Source organism: Aspergillus homomorphus, assembly GCF_003184865.1.
Source record: "Aspergillus homomorphus CBS 101889 unplaced genomic scaffold BO97scaffold_11, whole genome shotgun sequence".
NCBI classification, from domain to species: Eukaryota; Fungi; Ascomycota; class Eurotiomycetes; order Eurotiales; family Aspergillaceae; genus Aspergillus; species Aspergillus homomorphus.
The window spans coordinates 266,515-278,577 of record NW_020291897.1 but is presented as its reverse complement, the minus strand read 5'-3'; the positions used below and the strand labels follow the sequence as shown (position 1 = coordinate 278,577).

Sequence of the window (12,063 nt, the reverse complement as noted above, 5' to 3'; positions counted from 1 at the left end):
AAAGAACGGTGACAGAGCCTGAGTCGCGCCCCTGATCAGCTGCCCGCTCACTGCCTCCAGCCGCAGTGTAGATGCTAGGTAGTCTTTTTCCATAGCCCGAATCTCGCCATGTTCACCACGCCTACATCAAGTTAGGATAACACTTACGATTCAAGCAAGCTCTACGCTGCACTCGAGCGGTAAACCTAATCCGTCCTTGTAATTGAAAGAACTTCCGACAAGAAAAAAAGAAACTATGTCAAACGACCAAGCCCATCCATTTCCTTAACCCCGAAACCCCATTGATAAGAAAACCTAGAAATCCCAAGCAAAGAGCAAGCCATAAGTAAACTGTATCTCTCATTCGTATGTCGTCCCGCACATCTGTTCATCCGTTCAAGCCAAGGTGGTTCGAAGATCACCGGTAAGAAGCCCAAAGAAGCAGGGGCATTGTGGCCATTCGTGGGGGGTAGAATCAGACGACAAGAGGTATCGTGGATTTTCTAACCGCCGAAACCGTACAGGGTACGGCCCTGGCGCTTAAGGGCGTAGACGACGTCCAGCGAGGTCACGGTCTTGCGCTTGGCGTGTTCGGTGTAGGTGACGGCATCGCGGATGACCGATTCAAGGAAGGACTTCAACACACCGCGGGTCTCCTCGTAAATCATGGCGGAGATACGCTTGACACCACCACGGCGGGCAAGACGACGGATGGCGGGCTTGGTGATACCCTGGATGTTGTCACGCAAGATCTTACGGTGACGCTTGGCACCACCCTTGCCGAGACCCTTTCCTCCTTTGCCACCTAGTGAATCAAAGAATTAACGTCTTGAGCAGCTATGATAAAGAGTAGAGTAGGAAAGCATGAGACTTGATCGAAGGATGGTGAAGGCCTGAGGCATGAAGCATGGCCGCAATCACGTGTCGTCAGGGGTGGAAGTGAAGCGACGCGCGGCGGCGGCATCATCCAGCCAGCAGACGAACAGCAAGGCACGATTCCACGAACAAAAGGATGATGAGGATACAATGATTTCAATACTTACGGCCAGTCATCTTGTAATGATGTAATTAAAGGTTGAGATGGATGAGAGAAATGATAGAACGCGGGGTGGAAGATAGATGGATAGATGGGCGACGTGACGCGTAGCGGGCCGGATCAGAGGTTGTAAGAGGGGAAAAGAAGGAGTAAGAGAGGCGGGAGCCACCAGTTTAAATAGGTTCACGGAGTGGGCGGCAAGCGAGAGTGTGATCTGAACCTCGACTGGAGGGGAGACGAGTGACTAAGCCGCGAAAGGTGATCTGGAAGGGAGAAAAAGGAATGGAGGAGGCTGATTGGCGGGTCGCGGCTGAAAAAAAGGGCGTTATGAACGACCGCTTTGGCGACGGTCGAAGGCACCCTCACTTACTGTGACTTGGGGCTAGTGGCCGCACCTGCCAGCGCGCCGGGAGCCGCCTTCTTCCCGCACTGCGGGTAGCCCGATCACGTGCACACTCGCCCCTCTTCCCCAACGCTTCTGTTCCAACTACCGGGCCTGCATCATAACCTCTCCACTGACCCTGACTCCGCCCGGTGGCAGTGAAGAGGATGAAGTGGGGGACCCTCCCCAGTCAATTCACTTGAAGGCGATAAAGTTTAAACTGCTTGGATTACTCTATAGGCTTAGATCTCTTGCTACATAACTCATAGTTATCCTCGCTTGTAACGTTGGTTGAAAAGATGGGGAACTGGGCAGACACTCCGCTGTATTCCATAGAGACTATCGGATTTCGCTGGTGCCTTCTTTGGGTTGAGAGGGCGTTGAGAATTGATGAAATTTCAATGTTCAAGGAAAGATTTTGAAGTTTTCCGTCTATTTCAAGCAAGTGTGGAAAGTGAAGATGTTCTGTGATTCCTCAGAGGTATCAGGCTGCATCCGAACGTCCCAAAAACTCCTCTTGTCAAATGACACATTAGATACAAACAAGCCATCTTTGCCAGCCCACAATAGAACATGTACGAACGCTTGAAGGATCAATTGTAAATAAACAGGTCATCCCGACCAAACGCCATCTGAGAACTCAAACATACAAATCAACAATTAGGAACGGTGCTGCAAATGCACAAGAGAAATTCATCAATGCGGATGCTTTTCCATTGGATATCAGCCCCTGAAATAGGTGCTCACCTCCCCACCCACACCATTGCATCACCCAGACAAAGAGTTAGCAGAAAGAAAGCAGCACAGAAAATGATCTGAACGAAGTAAACATCAAGTCATAATCATCATAGTAGAGTCTGGACCACTACTGGGTTCGCCAACCGAGCCTCGCTGGAAATCTGAGGCTGGGGTGAATGTAAATTAATAAAAGAAACAGGATTCGGGTCAAGCGAGCATCGTGGTAGTTCCCCGCGGTTTATTACACATCGCAGAGGACCCACAGCTTGATACTCCAGACTGCGTATCCGAGAAAAATATCAGACAAAGCCGAAGGCTGCTGGACCCAGGCTGGTAGAGTTGGAAGTCTGCCAAACAGTTTTGCAAATGTGACTGTGGCATGTATATGGTTGCAATAAGTTAGAAAGACGCTGTCGAAATGGTTGATCCCAAGACGAAAAAGGGAAATAGAATGCAAGGTGATACTTGTCCATTTATAAGGACAACGTATCACCCTCATGCTATGTGTGATGTATGTATCGAAGCTCAGTAAGGTGAGCACAGCTTCGAGATGATGGGGGTTCTTCATCCCTGGATGATAGCAGGCGTGCTCGCTTCTTTCAGGAAGTTATTCTGGAGGTAGGGGAATCCGATATGACTTGGAGAAGAAGTCCGGGAATCGGCGCCGTAAGATGCCTCAATGTGAGGTGAAGAGCATGGAGAACCTGCACTGGAACTACTGCTAGAGTTCGTTCGGCTTCCAAAGTCTTTGACTGCCGTGGTATCATTCTCCTCCGCGGAGAAATCTGAAGAGCCAAAGAAACAATATTTATCCACAAGCTCTTTGTATACGGAAGATTCGCGGTGCGGTTTGCTTGATACCAGGGTGGACGGTTTAGGGTGGGTCACAGAATTTGTTCGATGGCCATTGCCGGTTGCATGACTGGGAGTGTTATCACGGGAATTCGTCCGCTTCTCTGAAGCGTGATGGTGATGGTTGTGCGGGGTGCTATGTGATTTGGCTCGGGCGGCCAACGTTGTTCGGTCTTGAGTTGGTTTGGTTTTCATAGCCGCCGACAATGATGCCCCAAAATCATAACGGTTGCCAAAAACTTGGTGGTTTTGCTTATCACGGCGAATGGGTGCAGCAACCTCAATGTCATGCGGTTCGTCGTCACACAATTCGCTCGCTTTTGTAGCTTTGGGGGGAGTGCCGAAAGATACATACTTATCCATGTCGGAGAAGTTGTCGAAAGACGGAGGCATTGAATAAGGACGACTGTTGGACACAACAAAGCTCCTACTGCGGGGCAGCGAGGTGCGAGGTTTTGCAGACTGGGTGTTCTGTTGCCCGACCTTCGTGTTCGCAGTCTTGAGAAAATTGACTTGGAAGTTCTTGTGATGATTATTGTCCCAATACTCTTGGCCCTCGACATTGTAACGTATGCAAACGAACATTGTCTTCTTTTCGAGGTTCGTCTGATCGTTCAACTTGATGTTGAATGAGAACCTATCGTAAGCATCGTGGCCATGGCTCTGGCGGTAGTGTTCATTGTACTCTGCCGTCACCTCAGATACGGTTTTCCAATGGTCCAAGGTGAAACGAGCTGCGACATGCTTATGGAAGGCCAAGTTAGCAACAGCCACGACACCAATCAGGGTGTTCTTGTCGGGGGACAGGAAAAGACGTTCGAGTCGAACACGTTGATGCGTGCGGGAGGAGGCATTAGTAGGAAAATTGTTGAGGGTGATCTCCCATTCCGAAGTGTTGTCATGAGGTGTGGGACGGAATGGGAACTCTCCGGCAGTATCGTAGCCATCGACGGGCGATGTGTCAGCACTAACAGCCTGAGGCTTGTCTAGCTGTAAGAAGTGCCGAATGTGTTCCAACTGAGCGTCAAAATGCACAGCCTTGGAGAACGTTGGCGTTCCCGGCATGCTAGACGGGCGCCGTCGAGCCGAAGCTGGGCGGAGAGCCGGCCGAACAAGCTCTCCCGACTTCTTGCGTACCATCGGATGCTTTGCACGAGGTTCATCGTCCCGATCACTTTCTTCGGGGGACGTAGTCAAAACTTCATCTTGCTTGTGGTCTACTAAAGATTCCGTGGCTGAACGGGAATGAGAGATTTTGCGAGCTTCTCGAGAAAGAGGCGGACGCGTATGTTGAACAGAGTCGACGGTTGAGGATGCCATGCTCGAAGACGACTTGCTTTCCTCGGCCGGTCTCTCTGGAGAGGACACTCTTCTTTGCTCAATCGACCTTACAGCTGCCTCCAGCTTATCCAGTTGCAGCTCGCCCTGTGGTCGATACGACGTCTCTTCATCACTGGAGTTAGGAGCGGAATCAGGAGGGGATATCAGAGCACCCGGAGGGATGACCGCATCACTCAAGGGTGGAGGAGACTTCCGGATACTCGACTGGGAGTGGCTGACATGGTCCGGCTTGGCAAGATAGTCTGGGTCTGGGAAAACGAATGCCTTGCTATTAGAAGGGCTCCTCCGATGCCTTCGAACATAAGACGCCGAAGAGTAGGAGCGAGGAAGGCGTGGCCGTGGTGGGTGTGAGGAGACCACGGTGGGCGAGTTGGGGCAGGAATTGGGAGTGGGTTGAGAGTGTTCAATGTGCTGCGCGAAAGGCGACGTCTTCAACGGCGCAGTGTAGGGCATCCGGCCGACCTTGTGTGAACCAACACAGACAGCAGGTAGATGATGAATTGCTGAGATATCCTCTCGAAGCGAGGTGTGTTGCGAGAGAAAGGACGCCTGATATCAAGAGATAAGAGGTTCGGGGCTATGGCGTCTTTCAAAGTGGTCTTATCTTTCAGTCAGTTTCGAACGTCAAGGTTGGAAACGCAGCGTGGGGGAGTGGCAAGTAGGAGGAACAGAAGCTTCGAGCTGCATAGGAGCGAAGTGAAATAGGTTGAGAGGGATGACAGTTGAATGACTTGATGACAGAGCTGGCAGTGTGTAGCGAGAAGTGGAGGAGAGGAGGAAGAGTGGTGTGACTCGAGGTTCCAAGGTGTGTGCCGATAAATAGAAGGAGCGTTGGAGGCTAACAGGCTAGGGCGGAGAGGGCAGATGCAGCAAACAGGGTGTTACGACACATAAGAAGATCCCAGGCAGTAGTACGAATTGGGACAGAGGGATTGCGACCAAAGAAATCACCGTGGGTACATTTTGGTTTCTAATTTCGCGACGGAGGAGGGGGAGGAAAGTTGACATTTAATTGAAGTGGGAGGAGGCGAAGCGGGCGGAGACTGGAAGTTTCAAGGTTGGCTTTGTCAGTACTTACCTTGTGAGTTCGACATCAGTTTGATTGCGACATTGAGAGATGAGGTTTGGTTGGAAATGCACAGAAACCGCCAGGGATGTTGACTGAAATGAGACCAAGTGTGGTTTGAAGGCGAAAGAAGAAAAAAAAAAGAGGGAGAGGAAGAAGAAAAGGAAGAAAATAAGAAGAACGGAATTCGGATTTGGTTAGTTGAAGGCGAACCGGGATTGAAGTAGATACAAAGAAGTGAATCGGGAGGGGTGGGAAGGAGGAGGACTCGAAGCAGGCTCGGAGGAGGATGGAAGGAAGGGGAAATGGAGTATATGAAAGATGACAGACAGCCAGGGCGGAGTGGGAATGGAGTGAGCCGCAGTTGACGGTATAAAGAAGATAGAAGTAGAAGAAGATTCAGAACATGTTGAGAAGAAGAGGAAGGATTTAATTAGATGTCTGGAAATAAATTAAAAATCGGGAGAGAATTAAAAAAAAAATGCATCATAAGGTAAATGTACCCCAAGCAAGATATTCCTAATCAGAAAAGCTCGACATAATTCAGGAATGATATTGATAAGGGAGCTCGGACGTTGTCGCAGAAGAAGAAGCGCAGGCAAGGAAAATTCGGTACGGTCTCGTTCTGCAATAGCCCTCTCGCTCGTACACTTTTTTCGCCAGGGAGGAGGGGCAAAACTAGAGTGGACAGTACCTAGTAGATGGGCGGGTCCCGTTCTTTCTTTCAACACTGCATCGAGTAGGTAGTTGGTCGTAGATTTCATCTTCCATCGCTCCAGATTCACTTTGACTTCGAGATCTCCGAAAGCAACGGGTGTCTAGCCCTTCATTTTCCCCCCTCTCTCTCTCTCTTTTCCCCTCTTGAGAGAGAATAATATTTTAAATTTTTAATGAACCCAAGTAGACGATGGCAAATCGGTTGGTGACATGACAGGGGAGAATTAAGAGATAACGGAGTGGGATCAAAGCTACAAGTCGGTACCTTGGACTACCAAGTTGCCGCCGTACCCGGAGCGGGAGCAGCAAGGTGAGAGGATGAAGGATGATGATGATGGTGGTGGCCGTGGTATTAGTGGTAAATACGAGTGCTGGTGCTACTAACCAACTTAAAATAGGCGATCGAACGGTCTGGGACTGGGGACGATCCCCAACTGTCCAGTCAATGCGTTCCGGTCTGGTGGATCCCATGGATATCGGTACATCCACTGTCGTATGTCCGTACGCATGGAAGAGAGGGAGGGAAAAGTAAATTTTACTAAATAGGAGGAAAAAAAAATTGATTGTATGATGGCACTGGGATTGTAAGACAGTCTAGTCTGTCTCTAGTTTATCTAACTACCTACCTCTACTCTCTACTCTCTCCCTGCCCTGTCCTGTCCGGGTTTCTTCGCGTCCCGATCGCATTCCCTATCCCTTCGGTACCCGGATGGCACCATGACAATCAAGGATTATCGATCATGATCTCCCTCGACTCCCCCATCATTCTCTCTCCATTTCTAGATAGATCTTCCCTGGTTCATCACGTTGCGCAATCCGGGAACCCTAAACGCACATCATTGACTATAACCATCATTTGATATCAAAGCACCTAAACCACATGTGGCTGGAGTGGAGAGCAGGTGATCTTCAAGGCTGCATAGTCGGAGTATTCTAGTTAGTCTCTCATGTCTATTGTTTATTAAAGGTATGTGTGTAACGATGTAGGTCCTACTCTAGTCCGGTCGGAGGAGGTATGATGTACGTGCTAGTCCAGAAGAATGTCAAATTTCAAGGCATGGCTGCATCACTTCCGAGAGCTTCCATGATGTCGCCATACCGAAACGAACCTCTTTGTTGGTCTCAGATAAAACCCAATTTGATGATGATAAAGACGAAGAACCTCAATCGACCAGACGGGAATGCGAATAAATTCAGTGCCCTTCCCCGATTCCATGGAAGCGGTTATCTCGATCGATAAGAGAAAGTATCGGTCTCTTGATAAGACCTATGCAAGGACTCACGTTCTCCCCGACCGTGTCTCTGAGTTTGTGAGCCGAGCGACCAAGCGAAGGGACCGAACTGTTGCTACTGCTGCTGCTGCTTGCTGCTGCTGTTGCCGTTGCTACCTCAAACCTTCCCGATAACCACCATGTCATGGTACAGCCCGCCGTGACCCGATGATTGTGGACAGCACGCCGCAGTATTAGAGAGGAAATGTTGAGGGCTATTTCCATACAGGTAATCATGGTTTAGTCTCCACCCCCAGTCTTCTTTCTTTCCCCCTCCCTCCAGTGCCTCCAGCCCTCCTCCTGGCCTTTTTTTTTTATCTTTTTTTTTCTTGCGCCTTCCACTTCAGGGGCTTCCAGGCTCTCCGTTAGCGCCGTTCAAAAAAGTCGCCACCACCCAACCAGCGGTTCCGGAAGTGTCTGTCGAAGGTCTAGAGGACGCAATGTTGGGGAGCGTTAGAATGCTGTCCACATTAACAAATTCCTGTTCGATGTATATTAGTCTCTCGTCGCTGGTGCAGGGCACCTGCCAATGATGGTTGATAACAGCTTCATATGGATACCCTCCCTCAGTATAATTGATCGATGAAGCGCCTTGCTAAAAAAAACATAATCCCACTTCCATGTACTCGTACAATTGACTCGACCCGACGGGCCTGCCTCCTGGCTTCTCGAGTCCCAGCCTTGGAGCAGTGACCCCAGCTTCCGGCCGATGGTCCTTGTATGGCGTGAGTACCGGTGGTCCAGTGGCCCCTCTCGTCAATCGGAATGAAGTGTTCGTGCACGAGGGGGGGCAAAATTGATCAGCGTGGGATTTTACCTTTTGGGATGCTGAAGAGGAAAAAACTTCTCTAAGACAGAAGATGCAGATAGATGTATGTGAGTATGTGATGATTAAGAGAAGAAAAGTCTACAGGCGTGGAAGATCCACTTGGGTGCTCAAGCTGCACGCACGTCTATAGTACAGTAGTAGCAGAGGCACAGCACAGTACATCAATTTGTTCCTTCTTCTTTATGGTCTGGAAGACATGTATCTTTCTTTCGGACTTCGGAGCCTAAAGTGACTTCTCAAGATAACAGACTACCTACAGTAAAAGAAGGGAGGTGGGGGGGAAGGACAGTTGAAGGGCTAGTCTAGTCCAGGCTTGGTTACCCACCCGTTGATGTGCTAAGCACTAGCGTCGTTCGGGCCAACGACTGATTTCCAAGGAAATTCCCAGGTATGACATCAGCAGGCTGGCCTGCTGGAGCACTGTTTGCCGGGTCGAGAGTCGAGAACACATTTTTGCTGGTGTCACTTCTCCAGTCGTCACGTTCGAAAATTCTGGAGTCGAGTCTGCACAGACCACACAAACCTTGGGGGAGGAGAAGGAGGAGGGGGAAAGTTGGAAATTCCACTGATTCCACTTTCCCCTGTACTGCCTTGATCTGACCAAACAAATTCCACAGAGTGACGAGCTGGTCTGCAACCGAGAGCCGGGACAGGACACAGAGGAGGTGAATGCTTGCTTCCGTTGTCGGGCGATGACCCTTTAAAGGTCTCGAAAGGCCCTCGTCATATGCTATTTCTTGGCACTGAGAAAAGCCCTGATATGATGTGATCGATAGTAATGATAACTACGATCTAAGTATTTATCGGGGCTGGATCGGACTACGAGTAAGTACCGCCACCCCATCGAACACTCTGACATCCCAGACAACCTGCCTATGGTCAATGGTCTTCCCGTCTATCTCTATATCCACTGGTCCTACGAGTAAGAATTTATATCAATGGTGCGACATTCTGCACAGAGGTCTCCCTCCCGCATGGATCAACAAGATTCGAGAAAAATGAGGTATCTCGGATATCATGCAATTACTGTTTCCAATTGACAATTTGTGTAACTACTGTATTATCAACATCATCCTTTCAAAGTTCGATGCCCAGGCTTCTTGATTCATCAATTTACCTTCTCGCTAAATTGTCAAGCTGAGGTGAAGGCTTCGCCCCCATCGATGGATAGGCAGATCTAGGTCGGTTTTCCCAAAATAGGTAGGTATATCGTTCGCTCACCACTTGCATCTCCCACCTCCCACCTCCACTTTCACTACCACCACTGACACCACAACAACCCTTCCCCCCCCCCCCCCCCTTCAAGAACCCAAACCAACCACAGACCAACCAAGCGAGATCGGTGAACCGTGCCTGTCGCACGACCTTCGTTTTTCGAAAGTTTCTTCTCCTCGGGCGGGCGCTTGTCTCACACCCCCATGCCGGTCTTATCTTGTCTCGACTCACCGGCACCACAGGGCGCCTCCGGCCCCCCGGTCGCTCTCCATTGCGCAACTCAATTCGCTTCTATCCGGGCCATCATGTCTATATTGCACAAGCCACAGCGGAGACTCAGTATCCTCTCATCCATTAAAGGAGCAGAAACGCCGTCTGGGCTGATTGACAGGCGGAACTAATCAAGCCGACCGGACTCTACAGACAGACCAGACCGGCTAGACCGTGCCTGCTGCATGGGGGGCGACATGAGCAACAAGATATCTACTGCATCTCTGGTCTCTTGGCCCTTCCCGAAGCGCGATCGACCTTCCCGCAAGGACCTCTCCGGGCTGGTGAGGTTGGGTTAGAGACACTTCATTTGATTGCGCCTTGCTCATTCTTGCAGATCCAGGAGCGTACTAAGTCTCTAGCATTCAAGCCATCCGCTGCGTCGCTGCTCAATCTAGCCCCTAAATTCACACCGCGCTGATGGTCTGTCCTTTTCCTGTCAGCCTACAGCGCAACATTGAGAAAGAAAGAAAAAAATTTTCCCAGGAAAAGTGGCCGATAGGCTATGGTAAGGGGGAGCCATGAGGGGCGAAGCAGACCATTGTGCAGGTAGGTAACTGTTACCATGTTATCACCAGGCCCAACATACCATACAATGCCTTTCTTAGCTGCCTTCTGGTGGGTGGGTTCCCACTCCAATTGACGTGCATCGCACTAACTTCCCACTCAGACGCCGTCCGAGACTCCAAGCCCCTTGAAACCATCAAAGTTTGAGCATGGACTTGAATATAGTCCCTAGCTCCCCCTCTTTCTAGCCGTCGTCGTCCGAAAGTCTACTAGCAGCTCTGCTACAGTTGGCACTACGGCCGGGCGGTCGAGCGCCCGGGCGGATAAGCGGCGTCAATTAGCACCACCGTAACTCGCTGATCGGCCCCAACCGCCACGTTCGAGCCCTGGCGTCTTTAGTCTCCGACTCCTCTCTCCTCTTTCTCCTCCTGCTCGCAGCCCTGTCAAGCTACGGGCGTCTCCAGAATCATCAATTTTAACTTTTCTCCCTGTCAAAGCTTACGAAAGTCTCCTCACTAGGCGGTCAACACAGACTGTCAAACTCCTCCGCTCGTATCAAGAGCTAGTTCTGCGAGGCCAGACTGGTTCCTTCGAGCAGGGTATAGCATGACAGAAGTGAATCTCTAACCGTTAACCCCAGCGCATAACGCCTTATCTCTCCTGTTGTTGGAGAGACACTCGCGGGAGGGTCGCAGCACGACGCGATACAGCTGCTGTTCCGTCCGACAATTGGGGTGGTCTCGGCTCCTGATTGCGTTGCAAGCTCTCATGCTTTGCATGCAGGCTTCAAAGCTGTGGAGATGCTGTCCCGCACGACTGTCGTCCGAGCAGAATCTGGAGCTGGGGACCCCATGGGGGATCTGTCTTCGTGTTCTGTTGAACTGCGCAACCCTCATCGAGATGAATCTCTTGGAGTGATTTGGGTGACCGATTGGTTGCATCCATCATCCTTTCGCCGAACTGACGCCGTGACGGCTATGTTGTGTATCGTGATGCAGGAATTATGGCGTGCTGTTCGGGCCCTCGCCGGCTATTGAATTACAAGGGCCTTTACGGCGAACTCTCGGTCTTTACCACCATTGTTTGCACTGCGAGATACGCGAGGTTACAGAGGTGACTCCCAATACCCGATAGCCGCAGCTCAACCTGTACGCGCAATTCTAACTAGACGAAAACTGTATTGCGCGGTAGACGAGAGTTTTGAATCGGTGTAGTCGTAGGCCACATGATTGTTGATCACTTGAAGTACAGCAACAAGTCCGTGTCCGTAGGATTGATTGCGCAGTGCCAGACGTTGCTTTTCGGGCCACAAAGCCATAAACTATAGACGTGCGGGGATTGTACGGGACAACTCGGAGTGACGGCGAGAGTGCACAGAACGTGCGTGGTCCTTGGCTCAAGACGCGTGGCAATTACCTTATCCCATTGCTCAAGGCTGGGTAATTGCCGCTATAGCCATAGGCCACTGGCACAGAACCCTTATCAGCTCGATCTGAGCATGGACCAAAGTTTGTCCCGTGATCTACGTTTCCAGGAGTTCCGGTCAGAGTCATACAGGTGGTTAACGCGTTTATTCTATTCATGCTGCTGAACGATGATCTCCCTGGCAAGTTTGCTTTGTTCTCTGATAACGCAATCATTAACGTGATATGGCAGACGAGTTCGGATCGCCTTTACCGAACAACATTTTGAGAGCAGCTGAACTCGCGCATGCAGGATGACGGCGGGCAGTAGGCTCTCATCTGGATGTTCGCTGGGGTTTGCAGGCGATGGATAGTTCGGGTAGTATTGCGAAAGCTTGTAAGTTACTCTAACCCTTGATCTCTAACCATGGTGGTACAGCGTGCTACCGTTATTTTA

At 50.4% G+C, this 12,063-nt stretch overlaps 3 protein-coding genes across 3 annotated transcripts; all 3 read right to left on the bottom strand.

Annotated features, from left to right (window-relative positions):
- Nucleotides 1-412: 412 nt before the first annotated feature.
- Nucleotides 413-1,148, bottom strand: BO97DRAFT_404608 (histone H4). Its single transcript, XM_025694994.1, has 2 exons — nucleotides 1,023-1,148; nucleotides 413-784 (listed from the first exon to the last, which is right to left on the bottom strand). The coding sequence occupies exons 1-2, from the start codon at nucleotides 1,030-1,032 to the stop codon at nucleotides 483-485; spliced, it is 312 nt and encodes a 103-aa protein (XP_025552964.1). The 5' UTR covers nucleotides 1,033-1,148; the 3' UTR covers nucleotides 413-482.
- A 1,551-nt stretch (nucleotides 1,149-2,699) lies between these two features.
- Nucleotides 2,700-4,781, bottom strand: BO97DRAFT_423185 (protein phosphatase regulator GAC1; the record flags this gene model as incomplete). Its single annotated transcript, XM_025696861.1, has 1 exon — nucleotides 2,700-4,781. The coding sequence occupies one exon, from the start codon at nucleotides 4,779-4,781 to the stop codon at nucleotides 2,700-2,702; it is 2,082 nt and encodes a 693-aa protein (XP_025552963.1).
- Nucleotides 4,782-6,207: 1,426 nt separating this feature from the next.
- On the bottom strand, nucleotides 6,208-6,681 carry BO97DRAFT_26823 (uncharacterized protein). Its single transcript, XM_025690962.1, has one exon. The coding sequence runs from the start codon at nucleotides 6,580-6,582 to the stop codon at nucleotides 6,274-6,276; it is 309 nt and encodes a 102-aa protein (XP_025552962.1). The 5' UTR covers nucleotides 6,583-6,681; the 3' UTR covers nucleotides 6,208-6,273.
- Nucleotides 6,682-12,063: the final 5,382 nt, after the last annotated feature.

Bases quoted from the DNA above. Each gene is read 5' to 3' on its own strand.
- BO97DRAFT_26823 (XM_025690962.1), bottom strand. From the start codon at position 6,582: ATGGGATCCACCAGACCGGAACGCATTGACTGGACAGTTGGGGATCGT.